The sequence below is a fragment of the Pomacea canaliculata genome, linkage group LG10 (assembly GCF_003073045.1).
Source record: "Pomacea canaliculata isolate SZHN2017 linkage group LG10, ASM307304v1, whole genome shotgun sequence".
NCBI lineage: Eukaryota > Metazoa > Mollusca > Gastropoda > Architaenioglossa > Ampullariidae > Pomacea > Pomacea canaliculata.
In genome coordinates, this window is record NC_037599.1 from 2,393,522 (window position 1) to 2,416,365 (window position 22,844).

General features: G+C 41.8%; 2 protein-coding genes across 3 annotated transcripts in view; one reads left to right on the forward strand and one right to left on the reverse strand.

Annotated features, from left to right (window-relative positions):
* The window catches only part of LOC112574016 (acetylcholinesterase-like), a 48,482-nt gene extending 34,912 nt beyond the window's left edge, over positions 1 to 13,570 (forward strand). For both annotated transcript variants that reach the window (XM_025254797.1, XM_025254798.1), the window contains exons 5-12: positions 179 to 384; positions 5,555 to 5,699; positions 5,891 to 6,001; positions 6,279 to 6,352; positions 6,796 to 6,916; positions 7,441 to 7,576; positions 8,226 to 8,561; positions 8,927 to 13,570. In XM_025254797.1, coding sequence (XP_025110582.1) covers positions 179 to 384; positions 5,555 to 5,699; positions 5,891 to 6,001; positions 6,279 to 6,352; positions 6,796 to 6,916; positions 7,441 to 7,576; positions 8,226 to 8,561; positions 8,927 to 9,173 — 1,376 coding nt within the window. In that variant the 3' untranslated portion in view covers positions 9,174 to 13,570. The remainder of the gene's footprint in view (positions 1 to 178; positions 385 to 5,554; positions 5,700 to 5,890; positions 6,002 to 6,278; positions 6,353 to 6,795; positions 6,917 to 7,440; positions 7,577 to 8,225; positions 8,562 to 8,926) is intronic.
* A 6,579-nt stretch (positions 13,571 to 20,149) lies between these two features.
* Positions 20,150 to 22,844, reverse strand: LOC112574587 (neurocalcin-delta-like). Its single transcript, XM_025255767.1, has 3 exons — positions 22,679 to 22,844; positions 21,329 to 21,738; positions 20,150 to 21,120 (listed from the first exon to the last, which is right to left on the reverse strand). The coding sequence occupies exons 2-3, from the start codon at positions 21,716 to 21,718 to the stop codon at positions 20,875 to 20,877; spliced, it is 636 nt and encodes a 211-aa protein (XP_025111552.1). The 5' UTR covers positions 21,719 to 21,738; positions 22,679 to 22,844; the 3' UTR covers positions 20,150 to 20,874.

The window sequence follows — 22,844 nt, forward strand, 5'->3', positions numbered from 1 at the left end:
AGCGGCTGCTGCCGTAGCCCGGATAAATATTGTCTCATACTTGATACAAATAAATCTACAACATTAATTAATACCCTACAGTACCACCAGCATGAAAATGACTATGAAATAATGTGTTCATGGTTATTCTTTTGATGCTCACTGTTAATGGAGTTGTTTATTTGTTCCTCCCCTGTAGGTCTGTTTACCGGAGTCATAGAGCAGAGTGGATCCCCGTTCGCTCACTGGGCAGTCAGTCGCCACCAGACCGTGCCCAGCTTGTATTTCAAGATGTTTGTGGCTGCCATGGGGTGTTCCGGCAACTACTCCTCCTACCAGCTGAAGCAATGTCTGCAGGACCTTCCAACAGATGCTGTGCATGACACCATTCTCAACGAACCAGAGGTCAGTACCGGAAACCGCTCTTGAACTTGGCCGACAAGTATATCATGTAAGGTTTGATTGTGGTTAGATTATGAATATTAGGGGAGTGTACTATGTCGCCTACCAAAACAACAACAACAACAACAACAATAATAAATCTGAAAGATGTGACGACAATGAATCTTTTGAAATGACCAGAACACTTGGCGGCAACTTCTGGCCTGACTGCTTCGTCAACTGGGTAAGCTCTTGACATTAGGAAAGGGAGATAATTTTCTAGGTGGCACAAGCATAAAGGGAGATCAGCAAAGAGCGCTCATGCTCACCCATCCACAGCCAGTTCACAGTGAACGATTGTCCGCTTAGACCTTAGCACGAGGCATCGTCTACCGGGTGTTGGCGATGGGTGCGTCTGGTGCTGGCGAGCGCAAGGAGACGTGGCGCATGTGCTGTTGTTGTTTCCGGGCTTCTGCCATCTCTCATCGTCAGGAGGTGGTTCTGGTGTGATTAGATGCCAGGTGCAGCCTCTCCAGTCGGACCGCTCTGTGCTATCGCCCATGTCTGATGATGAGGCACTGGATGCGTGAGAGGTTGAGAGCGGGGTGCAGACGGCAATAAATTCTAAATGTGGCCTGCTTCTCTGATCTGTCTTCTTTCCCTTTTTAATGTCATATAATGTTAGCTTAGTTTTTTCTTACCCTGCTAGGTTTTGGTTAAAGGCAGGTTGTATGACAATACAAAAGAGAAAGGATAATTGTTGATTAAGGTGGAGAGGATGCACGATTGGTGTGAGGCTGTAGACACCGATATCTCATCCTGATTCCCTCTTTCGCTCTTTTCCTTGATCATATGTGTGCCCTCACTCATTTTCATTTTTCTACTTCACTTTCTCTTGTTTGTCCATACACTCTCCCTCCCACTACCACACAAACACACATAACGAGGAGAAACCGAGTCAAAAACATATCTATAACAGCAACAACAACATCAACCGTCTTTTCACAGCTACACTCGTAGAAAATCTCTCTTCATCATTCCTCCTTTTCAGTCGCTTTTCTTTGCTCACAAGCCAGCCGTGTGGTGATGTAGGCTAAACATCTCCATCTTTGACACGAATGTAGCAGCACCAATCCTTTTGTCTGTACCAGTGTAGGGCCCTGGGTTTTTTTCTTCTTCTTTTTCTCTTAACCCCAGAATTATACATAAAAGCAATCAGCGCTGATAAGATGAAGTGTATTCCCCAGAGTGAAGGCTTTCAACGTTAATCGTGAACAGGCCAAAAGCTTTTAGTGTCAATGATAGACATTTACTACACAATCTTGCAGCCACAGTATGCAAACGGGTGGTGGGTGGGATCCGAACCGACTGAGGGCTTTCTTTTTTCTTTCTTTTTTTAAGAGAAAGAGAGAGAATGGGAGTGAAAGAGTATTTCGAGAGTTCAGCTGGTTCCGACACATGTTGTATAGTTGTCTCATGTGAGCGTGGTGATAGCCCCACACATCTTCTCTAAAATTTACTCCCAGTAATAAACTTTCACATTTTCTTTTTCTGTGAAGGTAAAGCAAAGTGGTTCTGAATGCACGGTCACGTGGTTGTGATGCGACTGGTGTATACAAACACTTCACTTCTGCAGTCTGGCACTTACTTAGAGTCTGTTTCCAAATGATTCATATCTAACCGTTTTTTTCAAATTATTTTATAAAAAAGCATGATGAATATCGCTGGCGAGGCGTAGCTGTGTTTACTGTGTCCAGGACTTCTTTCTCTCCACTGCAATCAACAATCGTTTGTGGACAGGCTGCAGATACTGTGAAACCAAGAAAAAGCCAGGATTAGATGATGTAACCTCTAGTTTAGTTACCTCTAGCTGTTGCCACTCAGTCAACGGCAGAAACTTTGTAAAGACTTTCAACATTTTTTATACTTAAGCGCACCGCCATCAGAATTTGTTGTCGAGGACATTAATTTCCTCAGTAAACATTTCAGGCTGCTACATGCATTTTTGGAATTCTAAATATAATAATATCCTTTGCACGTTTTCCTATGTTAGGGACAACAAAATTTCCATTCCTGGTTTTTTTAAGTGTTTGAGAAAGAGAGAGAAGGCACTAATGGGCAATCGGACTTCCGCTTCCGGTGAGATTATATTTAGAAATCACAGCATAAAGAGCTGAATGGTGCTTTTTGTAGCTACATGAAATAATGACCATAGAATTCATTTTTATTCCCAAAATAGTTTATCTTTCTGGAAATATTACTCTTTGAGCACGAGTAAGAACACTTCCAGTGAAGTCCGTCTGACGTGCGTCTGCTATTTGGTGAACTGATGCAAAGCTTCCGGTTGACACAAAGAAAGCGTTGGTCCTCCAGTGTAAATATTTCAAAATAAGCCGTGGAGTGTGAGTGCCTTTTTATTTATTTATTTTCACAGCTTTGTCTACCAGCTATCAGTTAATGAAAAAAGTAAACAAATAAAAAAAGGTTTAAACTGTTCATCTCAGTTAGTAAAGAATGAAATTAAGTTTTGTTGTGTTTGGTGAAGTGGTTTACCGTGCAAGCAAGGTTAGTGTGTCTCTGTGTGTGTGTGTGCATCTCAGGTGAGGAGAAAACAGGTCGGACTCTATCTAAATGATGTTGAACATCTTCCCAGAATAGCCTGTGATTGCGTGCTGCTCACGTGCTGCCTTCACCGAGTGTTTATCTCACTTTATCATGTGGATGGTGTGGTCCAGATGACTGCTCCAGCTTCCACACGTGTCGGGTATGTCGGGTATGTCGGGCAATGATCCCTCCTCACAGACCCAGGGCTTCAGTATTTTGTGTTCAGTCCTGTGACAGGACCCTCCCTTGCTTTCAAGAGATGATGGTCTCTTTCATTTCTCATCCTCATATATATTTGTTTTCTTTTCGATTCCAGCGTGTTTATAAATTTATTTCAGATATTCTCTTGTCATAAAATGGAAATGTGGGTTACTTCACTGAAAGACATGTTAAGCTTCCTGCTTCATTCATTTGTTCTTTTGTCTCTGATATCGTTCTTTTTCTGTCTGGTCTACTGGTTGTGAGGTCTGCTATCTCTGAAAGTAGGAGGGAAGGACTATCTGGCTAATATAAACACAGCAGTGCCAAACAAAAGACGTAGGAAAGCGACAAACAAATCATTTGTCCATTTGTCTACTCGTCCACAAACCTACCCACACTTTCTACAGGTGTGTCTTCCACGGGCAAAGCACGAAGGGGGTCGCATGGTGCGGTGCCGCCAGCAAAGCTGATCCACCCTGGGTGCTACCCCCATCTGCTTGTTTTGATTCCACCATGCAGGGGCTACAATCACATGTTTACCTCCCTTGGGTGGCCAGGTTCCTATTTGATGCTTCATTCACATTCGTCTTTGTTTATCTCTGTTCTTCCTCTGTCTGCGTGGGTTTTTTTGTTCTTTCGATCTCTACTGTTTTTCTGTCTTCTTAACTTTTTCGCCTGAGTATGCGTATAAACCGTAGTCATGGGCCATACCCAATATGCCAGGTAAACTGTTCAAGTGTTCACTGTTCAGGTGTTAGATGGAAAAAAGCAGAAATTTGTATAAATTTTCTCTCTCTCCATTCTTTCTCCTCTCTCTTTTGAGGTCCAGGTGTTCCTGGGATGTCCCGCAGCTTTGTACCCGACTGTTAACAGTGTGAGGACACGATGTGATCTCCCTCCCCACCCTGACCCTTCACACCCGCGCTCGTGTGGCGCTAAGTGACGTCAGTGAGAGATTTGTCACGCGCGGCGCTCGCGGGGAGCGTTAGCACGGGGCGAGCGGCGGGAGAGCGCTAGCTTTCGAGGACAAACTTATAAAAATGTCAAGAACCTGTTGCTGAAAATGCGAGAATGGGCCTCGCCATACAGGAAAAGTCGTTTTTCTTAATGTGACTGTAAATGTGAAACTAAATATGTCCTGAGGGCCGGAACACTTTTACAAACGATAAAAGATGCGAAATGGTGTTTGAGGGAGGAAAGCTCGAAAGTCTACGATGGGAGGGCCGAGCTGCAAGTCGTTTGTGATGGCAACAACCTGGTTGGGATGAACATGTGAGAAGAGTTCTTTTCGCTCGTAAAAAAAGCACCTAACGTCTCTTCCCTACGATATTTATTATGTCGGAATGAATGAAAGAGTGGAAGGTAATGGCAATGGGACGAAAGCAGCAGTGGTAATAGAATGAAAGTCTGAGTGGAAAAAACAGAAGATTAAATGGAAGATATGTGTTCAAAGAGATGTTTAAGGACAGCCAGCGCCTGATAAAAGCATATTACATATAAATCAACAAATACATATCTTCCACCTTTAATCCTCATTTCACATACTCACAGAACATGTGACACACAGACAAGGAAATCTCAGTATCCCATTCGCAAAAAGATTTCACGTATGTAGTAATAAAGGTTTAAGTCAAGAAAAAGGAACAAAGAGAAGACTTGTGGGTGAAGGTCTATTGACTCACCAGACAGACCTCCACCAAATATCATTGGTGTCCGCAGACACTGTGACGGTCGAGTGGTTTCCCATGTGGGTCAGCACTTCTCTAACAGCCTCTCTCCGAGATTTATGTTTCCTTCCGAAGTTCTTCTGAATTAAGTCATCATTTTTTATATTTTCTGCGAGTTCCTTTTCATCGTAAGAGGCAACAGAAGACACACGCCCAGCTCCCTCCCCAAGCCCAGTCAGGAGCTGAGAAGATGATATAGTGGACCATGAAAGCTGTCTGGTGAAGCATGCAGCTGAGAAATCGCACACTTCCTGGCACTAAACACATCGTCCATCTTACCTTTATCCCAGCGCCACCAGCAGGGGTTCAGGCTAGATAATTTTGATTGATATGTTTGCTGGAGAGTTGGGTGCCTGTTTGGGGGTTTCATGGACGTTGAGAGGGAGCAGGTCAAGAGAACTGAACTCACTGAAACGCGCGCACCCGCAAGTAATCGTGGGTAGACAGGGCAGATGAAGTAACAAACATGAAACACACTAATACATACAGACAGACCTTGTGAAGCAACTCCAGCACAGTCATCGTCACACAAATTACTTGCAGGTTTGGGTGGCCGGCCAGTTGCCTGGCTGGTTGGATGCCTTCATACATCCATGCAGCAAAGTATTTAGACTCCAAACAAAGTAAAAATGCTAAACTATTTGTGGTTTTCTGTCCCACAGCTTCCTATTTCACTGGTTCCGCCATTCCGACCAGCCGTGGATGGTTATTTCTTACCGGATCTGCCGGAAGTGCTAGCGGCTCGAGGGGAGGTCACAGGTCATCACCTTCTGACAGGAGCGACGAGAGACGAGGGCCTCATTGCAGGTAAAGTGTTAACAGGGACTAGGGGCATAGGTACACAGGTGAAAATATAGCAGGTGAAAATAAGAATGAGGCTAGCATTTATGCCGTAGGGTCAACTGTTAAATTCTCAAAGAATTTGGTCCTAGACCTCTCATTATGGATCAGAAACACTGTGCAAGAATATTTGTGTGTGTGTGTTGCTGTTGTTGTAGCCATCCCGCTGGTGAAGCGCTACGACCTGAAGAACATGGAGGGGACCCAGAAGCTGCTGACTCTGATGAACTGTTTCCGTGGAGACCTGCCTCAGGTCCATGGCATTGTCGGTAAGAGTAGGCCTGTGTCGTGAACACATTGCAGAACGAGGCTGCCTCCCTTACATCCTACCCGTAATCCTCTACCCCTTCCCCACCCTCCACACGTGATAATTGCGGGAAAAGGATGAGTGCTTAGTGTACCGTCCACACTTCTGATTAATGGCCATCATTATGAGGAAAATTATTAATAGGAAAGATTAACGAGTTGTGATGATGATTTCCTGCTCGCGGTTTGTTAATTTAGTTTGTGTTGTGGTTTGTTTCTTTTCATCGCTGGCCTCGTCAGAGTCCATACTGGAGGCGTACGCTGAGTGGCCCTACAACATGAACGAGGAGGAAATGAAGGATCACTTTTCAGAGGTTAGAATGATGCACTGGGGGTCACGGGGTCACTCACACGAGCACTCACTGAAAGCCAGCGCACTTCTACACACGGAAATAATGACATTCTTTGACACGATGATAAAAAAATGTCTGTCCGGGGTTAACCCTTGAGTGCAATCTTTACACGAGTGTATTATTCGACTGTGTTCAGCTTCTTAACTTGACTTTGAATTAACCGTGAGATTGTGTGCTGCCATTCCGATATTCTTTGCTTTTCCTGTCCTTCTGTGGCCGTATCCATGAAGCAGGGGTAAGGTTACCCCGGAGTTAGCTATGGTCCGGAAGTATCGCCAGGTCCTGTTATTAAAAACCTCTAAATGATCTCTAAATGATCGCTAGGTTCACGATCATTCGTTGCTGTTGTTTTTGCTGTCATTGTTACTGTCATTGTTGTTATTGCTCCTTTTGTTTCATCACAGATCGTGGGAGACTACTTCATCGTGGCCCCGACTCACAAGACCGCGAGTGTCATGGCGGCCCTGAACCTGACCGTCTTTGTCTACAGCTACGAGTACAGGTCCGACTACGACCAGTGGGAGGGTGAGAATATCTTTAATTCCATAACTTGAAACCGGACTGGATTCATGTAACTGGTTTCTTTTCCTTTTTCTTCATTTTACCTCCCGGCGGTTGCTGTAGGCCTTTCCGGAATTAGGTTTGTCGTTTAAAGGTATGTCCGGCCCCAAGGCGAAAGCAGCCCCTTGTAGGAGCAGTTTGTACAAAAGTTATTGTTACAAATTATTTTTGTAAATCATAATTTTCGTATTTGGCTGGACATTTGTAACTGAGGTTAAATGTAGTTTGCTAACAAGCTTTCGATAACGATTTATTTGGTAGGTAAGCACAGACACTAAGTACTGCACACACAGCCAAGAGCCAACATCAGGACATGAAGAGGTCAAACCGACACTTGATGGAATTTTACATGGATGCATACTTTTGTAAACAGGTGGATGGCCAGGTGTTAGTCATGTACCTGATACGTTGCCTCCCTAATGAGAGACACGTGGGTAGCACTCAACCAGCGGAGTGTTTTGTCACGAGATGTGGTCTGATTATTGCAGGTGTTATTCACGGGGCAGAACTGTTTTACCTGTCGGGCTTCCCGCTGAAGGGCCATTCCAACTTCCGGTATGACGAGTCCGACAAGCACATGGCGCACCTGCTGCTGCAACTGTGGAGTAACTTCGTCAAGAACGGGTAGAGTTATCTCCTCCTGTCGCGGATATCTGCCTGTCTATGTGTCTCACAGTCAGTTGTGAAATACAACAAACATTTCTTTGTTTCTTTCTCTTTTTTTCCTTTTTTTTTTTTTTTGTTCATTTTTACTTTTTATTCTTTCTTTATTTTTCACTTTTATTTATTTCATTTCAGATTTTTATTTATTTGTTTTGTGTTTTTTTGTTGTTTTGTGTTTTGGTTTTTTTGTTGTTGTTGTGTGTTTTTTGTTTGTTTGCTGTTGTTGTTGGGGTTTTTTTTTTGGAGGGGGGGGTCTTTTGGTTATTCATCTTTATTCTTTATTTAACCGGATAACCGGATTGCAAGGATTTAATGAGCCAGGCTGCAGGGCGTCGGGATAGCGAAATGATAATACAGGTATACTTTAAATGTCTTCTATAATTTGACAGTTCATATTCGGCAATGGGGGCACGAAGTTTCAAGTGAAGTAGCCCCGTGAATCGCTAGTTCTTTTTTCCTCCCTTCTCTCTCTCTTTCTCGCCATCTATTTCTCTCTCTTTCTCTGGGTGTGTGTGTGTGTGTCTCTCTCTCTGCCCCTCTCGTCGATATCAATCTGTAGGAAGGGGTGTTAGTGGAAGGCTGACCACGTGCTGTGGTGTGATTGCTGCAGACTGCCGTCGCTGGTGCCGCTGCAGAACTTCCACATGCCGCGCTTCACGCTGGACCAGCACGCCTACACCCGCTTCTACTCCGCCGACCGCGCGCCCACCCTGCTCGTGCAGCACGACCTCAAGCCCGCCAAGCTGGCCTTCTGGAACCAGCGGGTACCCGAGATGTACGTGCAGCAGCTGGCCGAGATGGCGCAGTACCCGGCCCCGGGCACCGTCCTGGCCCCTCGTGACGTCACGGAGCTACAGCGCGTGCACTCCACTTCGCGGGATGAGATGGGTGCAGACGACGAAGGACAACAACAAGGAGGAAGAGAAGGGGATGCAGAGCGCGGCAGGTGAGTTGAGAGACAGACACCGAGATCCGTTATAGATAAATACATAAATGTGGCGGGGGGAGGGAGTAACATTTTCTTCTCGTTGTTACTTACTTATTTTTTTATTTTAAATCTTTCACAAACAGATTAAAGTACATTTTCAGTAAACAATTGACTATATCATGATTTTTGTAAAGCACAAAATTTAAAAGAACTTGCTTGCTTGCTCAGACAGACTGAGAGACAGGAATCAGAAAAATCTTACAATAATTCGTTTATATCAACCTTCCGTGTGAAAGGCTGGGAGCTGGACGGGAAAGCAAGCAGTAGTCTCTAAATTTGACGGTGAAACCTGCCTTGTGATGCTTATTTCTCATTATCCTCAGAAACACGGTGAACAACAACGACCTCAGCCGCCAGCATACGGACGACAACAAGACCATCGGCAGCCGCTTCAACAACCCGGGCCCGTATGTCATCGCCCAGGAACCTAACCACTGGTTTCTCATCGCCGCCTGCATCGGTCTGTCGCTTCTCACCGTCCTGCTGTCGGTATGTTACTGTCAGGTGCGCAGACAGGTGACCAACCTCATGCGACAGAGCAGCGTGTCCAGCGGACAGCCCATGCTCTGAACGGTTCGTGAATCCAGAGGTGGACGCTCTTGTGAAGAGGCCTTCAACGTGGTCCTCGATGTAGAACGACTTGACTGTCTTGTGTTCAAGAAGAATGTTCTAGACTCTGACTTCTTTATATAAAACCAAAGGGAGAAATGAATTATTTTTCATGAAGAATTCTTCTGCCAGCAATAAAACAGTAGACGGCTGTTGGAGACATTCTCATTCGATAACTTCGTTGATGGACGACAGAGTGGTGCTAAGAGCAATGACAGATTTTTTAAATCTGCTTTTTCTTCTTCTTTCCTACTGTCAGAGTAGTTCTGGGAATTATTGTGAGATGTGTGGTACGTTGCATTCGCTGATTGTTAAGGGCAAAAATCGTGTCAATTAATTTATTTCCCTTGAATACTCTGATGTTTCAAAGTTTGATGTTTACTATTCAGGGTTACGATGATGGTGCATGACATGGGAAGTAACTGTACAGTTGATACTCCACGAAAGCGCAGTTACCTGCCTGGATTTTCTTCTGCCAGCAATATTGCCTCTGCCCTTTTACTTTTGTGGGAATATGATAGTCGTACTGCTCCATGCTGAATTGTTTGTGAAAAGACAGAAGGATGTTATTCACGGGACGAGAAGCAATGACTTCCAGAACACAGTTTTTTTTTCAAATGGACAATAGAGTGCCATTCAAATGAAAGCGGTTACAATGCGGGATACAATGATAGAATGGCACTTCATCTTCCTTCTCTCCTACTTATTATAGTTGTTCTCTCTCTCTCTCTAACAATCGCCCTGACAATGTTCAGACTGTAAGTCGCTGCCACGTCACAAAATTATTTAGTTGACTCACGTCTTCCGCTTTCCTCCTGTCAGTGAACTCACATCTTTTCCTCTGCCCATGTCCTCACCCCACCCCAACCTCTTGCTGACTGATGAAAAGTAAAGCGATGTTTTGAAGACCAAACAGTCAGTCGGGAGACAGTCGTGCAAAATAATCCTCGTTTTTCTACAGTGAGAAGCCCGAACACTGTAGTCTCACCTCGTCATTGGTTTCCTGAGATTGCGACCTTCTGAAGACTGTGAAGACCTTGTGAAGACCTTGTGAAGACTTTGTGAAGACCTTGTGAAGACTTTGTGAAGACTTTGAAGAAGATGGAAGAGAGGCTCACGCGGTTCTCCTGTCCAGTCGATCAGTTTGTCCTAAATGGAGGATACGTTCGTAATCTAATCGTCTACGAGGAAAGTTTTGTCGCTAGAAAACGGTGAAATATTTCACCAATTCTGTCGGTTTTAATCTGTTTTTGACTCAGTTATGTCATAAAAGAAAATAAAAACCAAAGCGTCTCTTAGTGAAGTAGTGTCATTGTAGATGGTCCTGCAGTCCAGATGATACAGTGTCGCTGATGACACAGAGTAGCTCTTGAGTAGGATGTTTACAATAAATAAATATCGCTTTATAAATATAAAGATCACCACTCCATCATGACCAACAGTTTTACACCTTTGTGTACTTTAAAGTTTTTCTGTTTAGCGGTTGTTGTGTCCACGATTAGTTGCTGAAGAGTGCGAGTGGAAGGCTATTTACCTGTTTTTTCCTCACGACTTTTGCTTTTCTTTTGCCTTCTTGATTTTATTTATTTCAGAGAATAGTAGGTGTTGAGCTGTTTGTAGGTCCCACTGTTTTCAGTAAAAGCCAAAAAAAGATAGCAAAGCTGACAATCATCTGTGAGCCCGTTTTGACTGTTGCTGTAAATACACGTGAACCATGTCAATGATGTGTACAATATGAGGTGTATCTTTGTCTGAAACTGGGGAGAGGAATCTATATGCCCTTCGGTCCTTTTTTTTTTTTTTTTTTTTGTTAACTGTTCTCCTAAGTCTTCTGTCTCCGTAGCAACAATTTTATATTTCTATTTTTCTTGCTTTGTATTTTACTATGAGATATATTTATTAATTAAATATAGCGACTTCGTATAGTGCTTCACTAGCAAGGTTTTATAACAAGCCAGATTTGTTTCAAACAAACAACAAAACAGTGAATATTGTCAGATATATCTTGAGATGTATTAGTTTACACAGAAAGATATTAATGCCAAACTGGAATATTTAAAGAATTAAAGAGAATTTAGTAACAGTTCAATTAAATATCAAGGCATCGTAGAAACTGTATGCTGTGTGACATACTTATGCTATATGTCAGCAATTTATTGTGTTTTTCTGGGCTTTATACAAAATTATTTTGTAAAGTAATCATAACTGTCTAAAGGGATTTTCATCAAACCAGTGAGTAAAGTGAGCAATCGCAATCAGTCCGACATGTCTGAAGGAATCTTGTAAATATTAGACAGTGTGACCAGCTCCTTGGTTTGAAGCCTCCATTATTTCTGTTGATGAAGATGACCATGCAGAGGACTTTGCACAAGAAAGTACAAGGTGCGTTTAGCCACTGTAAACTGCATTTACCGGTAGAATGTGTTTCTGTTTTTAGTGAGATGGTTGATGTGTGTTACTCGTGTTTCATATCTTAAAGTTTCACCTGAGCCGTTTGCTGTCGATCACTGATGTTTGTGACGTCATTCCCACATATGTACATATCGATGACACTGATTCGGGTGAACACGCATTCCAGTGACGGTTTTGTTGTTGTTGTGCTGTGTCCTTGTTTGTTATCATCCCTAGCATGATGCTTTTGCGGTGTTTATGTTGACTTTCTCGTGTCAGCCCTCAGTCTCACTCACAGGTACGCACATCAGCGCGTTCAGAACCCGATTATAAACTAACGTGCACACAAACATATATGTACATATTCACAAACGGCCGTGTGTAATGTAAATCTTGTTTCATCCGTAGTGGTAAGAGAGACAACTCCTGACTTTAGTCATGAGACGTCTGTCGCAGTTAACTCCCTTTAATGTTGACAAAACCTTATTCTTCTTGACATCGCGTCTCACGGTCACGACTAGAAGACTCATGTCTGTGGCTGTGGGTTTTCTCTCCCATATTTGTGTCAATTCTTACTATATAACCCTTTTTTACCTGTATTGTAATTCAGCTTATTTTTAATCTCCTGTTGTTAAATACATGTAAAGTTGCAAAACTAATTTGTAGCGCAGTGGTGAGTGCGAGTAATCGAAAATCCAAACAACGCATGTGTTCATTTTCTTTGTCCGTTATATTCTTTTTATTTCCTTTAGTTTCTTACTGCACATAAAGCAGAAATAATTTATCTTTATTGTGTGATATCTCATATGATGTTGCGTAACATTGCTCTGGGTGCAGTTCCATTAAAGTAAAATATATTACACTTTCTACTTTCTGCAAAGACATAAACTGCACATGTTTTGAGAGGAGCACAAGCTTATTATATAATAGTTATTATGCAGCTTTAATATCTTCGATTAAAGACTTTTGTTAAAGTTATGTTTAAACGCAGTCACAAACAATAAAGCCTTTGAAGGAGTTTCCGACAATCAGTCACCTGCCACAGTATTTCACTTTGCGTCTAAATCTGACAGAGTGGCTATTGGTAGACAAGTTGTGACTGCCCCACCTATCTCAGATGTTTTAATACAGAAAATGTGAAGACATTTCAAACCATAGCAGTAATATATAACTTGTGAATGTCAATCAACAAACCAACCAAGCAGCCAACTAAAACCGACTTTACCGTTGATCCTCAAGACTTGCTGTTATTTTTCGTTCGCTTTTACCTCGTTCTCATCAGAGCTGCTCACCCTTACTCGGTTAGGTAGCCCCACATTGCTGTCTCTCACCAGTTGCTCGTTCCTCCGTATTCTGGTCCCCTCCCCACACCCAACTAGTGGCGGTCTGGTGGTGCAACTGTTGGCGCCTGTCATCAATACAGTGAAGATAGACTGTCCTGGGTTCAGATCTTGTTTCGGGCACGCTGTTCTTGTTCTGCATGTGGCTCCTGTTTACAGGGGCAACTGTTTCGCCGTGAAATAGCTTGTTAGCCGACTCCATACAAACACCCACTTTCCTCCCTCCTTACACTCTGTCTATCTGCGCCATGTTACAGACGATGCTGTTTTCACCTGTTGTTTTGATGTCTAACCACGACAATACCTCTTCAGTTCTTGTGCTTGTCAGTACATTTGTTTTAATATTCATTTTCCCCATCCCCACTCAAGTCCGAGCACCCTGTTGTTTATTAAACAACACAGCACGACACGGTTGTTATATATCTTTAGATTGGAACCTTGAAATACCTCTTGAAAGCATGCCAGTCCCTGGTCCTGGTAATTGTCTAGCGATCACTGAGCTCACCAGTTGCTGTTCTACTCTTGCATCAGTCCAAACTTTGTTACAAAATGTTACAAGAGGGTTTGGAAGTTTTTTTGTACATGTACAAATATCTGTCACGTCAATAAAGGTGTCATCACTTACCATGTAATGATTGTTGTTTTTTCTTTTATCATCATCATCTTCTTATTCTTCTTCTTCTTCTTGATTGCCACAACCACCACATACAAGATCTCAACAAGCGCAGTAGTGCTAGTTAACCATATGACAGCTTCCTTTCACACCCAGGCGTCCATCAAGGTGCTCCCTGTCACCTATTTTGTTAACATAGAAGACACCATGCCTGAAGCCCTCAACGACCATCACACTTCCATTTCCACGGGTGGAAGGTCGATATGCAACCTACGCTTTGCAGACAACTGAGAACTGAAGGAAGATATACATATATACCAGAGACCTGGATGTGGACACATTCTCTCTGTTTGCTCGCGTACAAAGCTCTGGATTGTCGAGCGTCACCTGGAGCCGGTTGCACTGCTCAGGCGTAATGAAAGACTTTAGTCTGGACGTAGCAAGGGTACAGCACCCAACTAACTTGACGACAGTTGCATCGCTCCCGACTGAGCGAATGTTAGTCCGGAGCTTGGGCGTAACTTGAGTAGGTGTAGGTACCGACTAGCAAGTGACTAACATGAGCGTCCTCAGCAACTCAGTTTGCGTTTATGAGTTTTGGAGAAGAAGCATAGGACGACGATGTGAAACCTTTTTTTGGTAGATGAAAGTTATATCCCTTTTCAAAATGGCTCTTAAGCTTGTTAATCGTTATCGTGAACTACAACAAAACACAGTGAAATCCAGCCTTCCGAGTCATGTTTTCAATTCTATTCTTCGGGATGTTTTCAAACAGTTGCATGAGATACGATCAACACGCATAAGTCGACAGTTTCTCGAACAATTCACCGTGTTTCTAAGCCTCTTACAAGTCGACTAAATAAGTAAAATACCGAGCCAGAGGGCTGGAAACAAGCAGAAATCCTAATTTCACGCAATCGCAGGATTTCCAAGCGTGTTTGGGTGCGTAAATGACACTCATGTAAAAATACAGGGACCGTCTGAGCACGTTAGTGAACTTGTGAATAAAAAAAGTTATCATTCAATAAATGTACAGCCAGCTTGTGATAGTGGCATAAACATTATTAACTGTGTTGTTAAGTTTTCTGGAAGTACTCATGCACCAGGATTTTGACTGAGTCGAAGCTGTACCGAGATTATGAGGAACATCCCCGATCATCACGGGATAAACTCCAGAAACAACTGAAAGCTACAACGTACGTGTGCTGAAAAGACGCTTTCCTCCTTCAAGGAAACATCAAGGTAAGTCATACTCAATTATATTTGAGTTATAGGATTTGGAAACAATGTTTTTACATTACATTTTAATATTGTGTCCACATGAAGGAAGATAAAATTATCATTATTGCCTTATGTTTTGTGTTTTTTTCAAGTTAATGTCCGGCATGTAATTAAATTAATACATTATATTTTGCACAAATAACAAAGAGCAGAAAGTAATGGACATGTTTGAATGTGTGCACACATGTGTCTCTTCACTAAAGCATTTGCATGTATAACACATGCACACCTTTCATGCTATGTTTCCCCCAAAGAAATATATTAACATATATTTATGTACTTACATGTAAGATTTTTCTCATGCATACTGTTCAGTTTTGATATTTATTTGGTTGCTATCATTTTCTAGCTTTAGCAGTTGTTTTGTGCCCATGTTATTTGTATAAATATGCAGAACTGGTTTGGAAAAGCCTTAAGCTTTTCCAGTGCATTTCCCACCTGTAAATTATTATTGTAAGGATATCATGTTTCATCCAGGTAGGGTGTAGCAGTATCACCACAAACAAAAATAAAAGCACCACAAACACCCACCCACCCCAAGGAACTATTTTTTTTAAATGAAATCGATGTTATATATTGTGTTAATGATATCGATGTACTATGTAGTTGGCACCTGTTAAGAGCGTCAGTGTAGCTCACGGAATATGTACATATATGTATACATGCGTAACTATAGTTATTGACCCAGCAGGAAATACGACTAACCAATCATACAATCAGTCCTGGCAGAGTTTTAAATTACAATGCATAAGAAAAATGAATTTTTATTTTATGGCACTTAAGAAATATTCCTTTGAAATAAATATGTCACATTTTAAGTTACTTGCACTAGTGTCCAGCAGGCAGCACTTTTTTTGAACAGGGTATGAACCCATAGTGAAGGACGCTTTGTGTAGAGATTTGTGGAACAACTTGACTGTCTTTTTGTGTTCAAGAAGAATGTTTAAGACTCTTTAGAAACAACTTGAGGGAGAAAATGAATTGGGTTTTTAAAGAAAAATATCTTTGCCAGCAATGAGATAGTGAATGACTGCATTGGACAGTTGAAGACATTCTGCTTCAGTAACCTCATTGATTGGCAACAGTGTGGTGCTATGAGCAGTGAATAATTTCTTTCTTTTTTTTTATTGTTTCTCTTTCTTGCTGTTTGAAAAGTTCTAGGATTTATTGTAAGATACTGGTACATTTGTCAAAGAGAAAAATCGTGTCTTTGATTTTATATCCCTTAGACACTTTACTTCAAAGGTTGATGCTTACTAGTGATGAAGATGATAATGATGATGCATTACATGGGAGGTAACTATTCAGGCAATACTCCACCAAAGCGCAGTTACCTCCCTTATATGCTTGTGCCAGCAGTGTTGTGAGAAATGGAGACATAATACACCTATATTGTGTGGTATCTCTTGTGATGTTGTAAACCACTGGGCGCAGTTTCACTACAGTAAACTATGTTACATCTTCTACGCTCTGCAACGATAAGAAATGCACATGTTTTGAGAAGAGCACGACTTATTATATGACAGTTATTCTGCAGTTTTGATATTGGTGTTTAAAGACTTTTGTTACAGTTTAAATGCATATATAATCATGTCCTTAGAGAGGCTTCCGAAGGTTAGTCATCTGGCACAGTATTTCGCTTTGAGTCAGTCTTGTTATGGGTATGAATGACTATTGGCAGAAAAGTTGTGACTGTTGCGTCTATCTCAACTGTTTTCCAGAAAATATGCAGACGTGCCAAAACTTTCTAACAAATATTTGTCAGTAATATATGGCTCTTGTGACTATCAAAAAATGAACAAACCAGGCAGCTAAATCAGTTCGTCTGCTGTTGTGTCACTCACAAACTCATCAGTTTAATGGTGCAGCGTGTCCCGCTGACGGTGCATTGTTCCCTCCACTCGGCACTTCACCCGCTTCCCTTGTGGTCGTTGCGCCAGAGGGTCATTCCTTCCCTTCTTATTTCGACTACCAGAGAAGTCCTCTGCACCGTGCAGGTGTTCTGGTCTTCTGTCAAGTGGCTCACATACCTAAAAATCCCACTTATTTGCTTTTCCTTATTTGGAGTGCGGAGAAAGTACCCCAGTGCCGTGTAGGTGTTCTGTTCCCCTGTCAGGTGACTCATGCACCTCAAAATCTCTTCTCTCCCATTTCGTTATCAGTAACTTAATTTAGAAATGTAAGTAAAATTAGGCATTAAAGGAGTAGGAGATAAGTATTAGCTATATGTAGGAGTTAGGTATGCTTAGAGTAGGGTGGAATTGCTTTGCATGTGTAAATAATGTAAATTTATCCTCTTTGTGTCTGTGAGAGCATATGTTATACGTTTGTCTTCCCACGAACGACTGGTACAAGTCAATGAATGACCGTCACCAAAGCTAAAAGAAGGAAGAGTACCAGGTATGTGGATGTGGGCACGTTCTGTTTGCTTGTGTATAGAGAGGTGGATTATCGTCACTTGGTTTGGGAGGAGGAGGAATGGATGTTTTTACGCCGAGCCAGCAGCTATGGCCAGCCCTGTAATCAGATACCACATGCGTGCCTGAGACGAGACCCACACCCAGGACTCGAGGTAGTGGTGACAGGCACTAACCACTGCGCCACCGGGCCGTCCATTTGGTTCGAGTCCCACCCGGGCACGTGTCATTATTGTAGAGATAGCGGATGTAGTGATATTTGGGTAGGGTGCAGTAGGATCGCCACGGCCAGGTGCGTCCCCCCGACCTCAACCACCACCACACACACACTTTCAAAAAAAAAAAAAAAGAATCACACACAAGAAACTATTTTCTTAATGATGTCGATGTAGTGTTCGGTAAATAAATGTCAGTGACGTCAAGCTCTTCAAATAGCCATGTTTAAAATTCACTGCTACCCACGATCGAGCGATTTCCCCCTGATTATGCAAGACAATAATTTTAACTGCCAGACTGCCGTGCGTGGGCGGAGAGTCGTGACCAGACGAGCCCCGTACTGGTGCTGAGTCCGTTCTTATGGTGTTTTTGTTTTTTTGTTTTTTGGGGTTTTTTTTAAGTATTATTTTACTCTTACACATGTATAAACTTGTACTTAACCCAATTGAAGCTTTTCGTCGTCGTTTGTTGAAAAGAATATTGTTTCAGGAAATTCGTGGTAAATATGAAAAAAAATCACACATAACCTCGGGGTTAATAATCACAACTGTTTAACTACCAAATATATGGTGATATATTAACCCTCTAGTTCTCTCTTTCACTCAGAGTGTGTGTGAAGTGTTCCTGCATTTAGGAATGGGAGGATCAGACTTGGTATACTTAAATATGTGCACTATTATGTCGACGGACAAATAAGCTCTCTCGTTACGAACATTAACATCTACACGGAGCAGAACAGGAGAGAGCAAAACTCCTCCGTGTTTACAAAAAACGAAATGCAAATGTATAAATAATTACTTGATGGCAGTTCCGTGTAGTCTTATTTATAGTCTTGCCAAGCCCTCAAAGCTACAAATAGTTTGATAAGTGTAAACTCCCTGTTCGAGTCCATCCTCCTCGCGGTAGAAGCATTAGTTTAGAAATATTAAAAAGAAGTACACACGCGTGCGCGTGCACGAAAATATCTTTAAATGCGTCGGATTGTGTGTGTGGGAAACGGTGAGCGAGGTAATCATTCATCAACGACAAGGATTATATGGGAACAATCGGCATTATAGAAGATGTCTACTAGGATTACAAATAATGACATTGAGACATTCACACTACACACCACACTACACACCACACTACACACAACACACCACACTACACACCACAATGATCAGCTACTGAGGGCGGTACATTATTACTATTAACTCCCACTGGCACACTTATAACTTCCAGCAGTGTTGGTGAATAGAATATAGTATTCAGTAGAAGTACAAAAATAGGTCTGACAGCTTGTATATGGGAGTGAGAGAGAGAGAGCGAAGGATGAAGACAGAGAGTAGGAGTAACAGGAAATAAAAATGTAAGCGATGCAATCTCGCTAACTCCCTTCAGCCATGAAAACAAACTGTTTTGAAAACCTAAGTCGAATGTCGAGTGAATACAAAGCTGAGTTCTTTGTGCTGGACGGTTACAGGCAAGCGACAGAGCAGAGAAGTACTCAGTGGACTGATTACTGAATCAGCGAGCAACCAAAAACTGGGTTGGGTTTTTCTTTTTTTTTTTTTTTCTTCTTCTTCTTCGCTCCTTTCAACAATTGGTAGCAATTAAATCCCCGCTTCTATTTTTAACACGAGGTCTGTTGACAAGTGCTCTAGGCTTTGTTGTTTTTGTTTGTTTGGGGTTTTTAAGGGGTGGGAGAGGGTGTGAATTTCAGAATCGTAGAGTACTCTCATTTTTTGTAAAAGCAGCAATCAGACTAGTCGCGAAAACTGGAAGTGAATGTGGTAAAAAAAGTAGAAGGAGAAAATAGTATTTTAGTAGCTGTAGTCTCAATTGCTTCTCCTCAAAATTGATACAAGTTGACACTACATCATTACAGTCTTACAGCATTACAGAGTTTTGAGGATCGACAGGTGTCGTGACGAGTATATTTTTTGTCGGTGAAAAAAAAACAAACAAAAGAATGAGACTAATAATCGGAAGCATTTATAAGAGGACGATTCTGCAGGTACTAGACACACATTCAGCCATGTACACTATTCAGACGAACACCTACCTCCCAGGTGTGAAAATCATTACATTTTTTACTGAACGATGCGACGTTTACAGTTCTTTTCAAATAGTTTTCCGAGAGAACAGGATGTTCTTGAGCACTAGACAATAAGTATTTGCTTTCAAAGAAGCAGCGAGCTCTCGATAAGAAGCACCGACATCTCATTGTGAAGGATGTTACCCAGAATAGTTTAAAAGTCAACAGGATTTGCTTCACGGTCTGATAAACCCGTTATTACTCGTGATAGATGATATTTCTTACGGTCCGCACCGGTGACTTGCATTTCAGTGAAAGGTTTTTAAAGAAAACTTTATATATATATTTTAATAATGCATGTTTGTTGTTTAGCAGATGTTTTTCTCTCTACCTCTTTCTAAAACACACACATACACGCGCACAAATATAAAGATTTAGAAGAAATGAGAGGGACAGATTAAAGGGGTTAGAGAAGAACCAGAGAGTGTTTCAAACAGAAACATTATTCCTAAGTTTAAAAAAATTGATAAGTAGCTTAAGGACGTTTTTTACCTTTTGAAATATTTTGATTCATTATACACCAAAACCTGCATGTTAGACACACACACACGTACTCCCTCAAGCACACAGCAGTATCAATAGACACGGACAGCTGTATGCATATTAATAAGTATTCATATATTCACATATTAGCATATTCACATATTCACACAGGCATCTGCTGACAAGTCCTCGGGCTAACATACTCTACCATATCTTTAAATACAGACAAACAAGCGCCCGGATATTAGGATAACTTCTGTACACAGTCACATATAATTCACACACACACAAGTATACATATAAATTATAGATAAACACACACTCACATATTTTACACACACACACAGACACTTGCTAACACATGTATGCAACTCAGCGGAGTAACTGAAATGTTCCATAAAAGTTAGCCTCCTCCTTGTCAAGTCTCGAATTTTCTGCCAGAACGCGTCTCAAAAATAAATAAATAAAATAAGCTACATGTTGTGCTCAGCCTATTCCCATTAATTGCACTGAGTTCGGACGAATACTGAAATACAAAGCTCTTTACGATGTTCGACCACAATCTGTGCACCAGGCACCATCGTAGCACCAGTGGTTTTGTGTCCTGACATGTCAGTAGTGTCACACGGCACAGGTAGCGATGACAGTCAGGCAACTGTCACTAACTCCTCAGGTTGTTTAACTGCCACAACGGCCTCGTGCTGCATCCTTCTGACAACTTGTCACATGTTCTTCACCCATCCCTCCTACCTTCGACCTGAGAGCCTTAAGGGTCGCCTGTTGTGATGTGATGATTATTCATGCGTGTTGAGGGCGTGAAGTCGGGGATGACTACTGTCTATCATTCAAACACTTCGTTGTTTGAATGTTGCTTGAGAACAGCCTCGAACTCTGGCCCCGGAGAACACTGCAGCAGGTCGACAATCAGCGAGCACCGCGTGGCGGCGCTGCGGAACTCAGACCACGAGATGCTGTTGTCGCCGTCTGTCTCCATCACCTCGAAGAGGCTGGACGCCAGTTCTTCAGGTGTACCCAAGCCGGCGCTCTTTGTCGACGATTGGTTGAGACCATTCATTTTGAATATGGCCTGATCCAGCAGCGGGGAAAAAGACAAAAATAATCTCGTTAAACTAAAGTATGGCAGAAGTTTTCAGTACAAGAATTTTCTAGCAACAAAATCACAACCAGCACCCCTGGACTCATTTTGGAAAGATTTTGTCGACCCATACAGTTTAGAATACTAGAGAAAATTATATATATATATAACTATTATTTTTATATAGAATTTGTCTCACCTGAAGGATCTCAATGATCTCATTTTTTGTTATGAATCCAGACTGGTTGATGTCGTACAACTGGAAAGCCCAGCGCAGCTTTTTCTCCTCCTTTTCGCTGCTGGTGATGGACAGACCCAGGAGAAACTCCCGGAAGTCCACTCTCCCGTCGCCATTTTGGTCAAAGGTCCTGAAGATGTGCTTGGCATATTCCTCTCCGTTACCCGGGTACACTGTGTTGTACACCTCGATGAATTCTTTCTGAGTCAAGAATGGTTTTGATCCAGAACTGACCTTTGCACTCCGAATGAACTCCTGCCACCAATCCTGTATTTCATCCTCTGAGAAGCTGACGAGCCGTTGCAGCGACTGTGTCTGTTGTTTCGTTAATTTTCCGCTTTTCTGTCCCATGATTTCTGGAGAGGAGAAAGCTGTGGGAAACAAGTGAATACATACATGAGGCAAAAATAGCAAGTGTGTTTTTCAATAAATTGTGTGAAATGATATTTATGTTTATTGTAAAACCAGTAACACCACAAACGCTGACAACTTCACGAACGCACACACATTGAAGTTTATTGAGAAAATTCTTGGTCCATTTCAGGGATTCAAAAACAACAGGATAAAAAGTTTACTGTAATATCCGGCTTCACATACCACAACAACAAAAAAAAAAAAAAAAGAGAGAGAGAGAGAGATGCGCAAAGTATTTCTACATGTAAAAATGATGGAAGGTTTCAAATCACAGATATTTCAGTGTCACCGTCATTTCATTTTGAATAGTCTTAAAGTCGGTCTCGTTCTGTAAATCTGAAGTATTTCGAAGTAAATAAATTGTAGAGTATGGCCTAAGTGAAGTGTACTGCAGGTGGTAGCAGGTTGCCCCTATATCAACATTGAACAGAACTTGTATTCGTTATGTTTCTGAATTATTTATTTTAGAGTATTACGTGTGTAGAATGCAAATAATTCCTGAATATCATGAATAGAAAAGGTAAATAATTTCAAAGTATTTTATATAGGTATGAAAAGTAAATACTTTCTGCGTATTGAGTATATTCTGGAGATGTTAAAAGTTTGTGTAGCGACGTTGAGCAGAACTTTCATTTATTTGTTATGTTGTCATGAACAGTTTTTAAAGTTATTTGGAAAATTACGTATATGCATAATACAAATAATTTCGGAGTTGTTGTTTTTTTTTTAAGTAAATACCTTCTGACTATTGTTGACGTTCCGGAGAAGTTGTCAAGTTGAAATGTATCTGCTGTATAAACATGACACGATTTCAATCTCTCTGGTTTATTTTAACTTGTACTGGAGTAAAACAATTTTATCGGGGTATGTAGTATTGAAAGGGAACTTTGAACTTACCAGCAGATGGCGTGGTGCTGTGTTCAATTACGATTAGTGAACGTTCCAACGGTTTCAAGAAAGATGGCGACCTGAGAACTCGCTGGTCTGACTGTCGACTGCTGCTCCACTGACGGTTGGCGGAGGTACTGGGAGGAATTGTCACGTCCCAGCAAGTCGTGTAAGG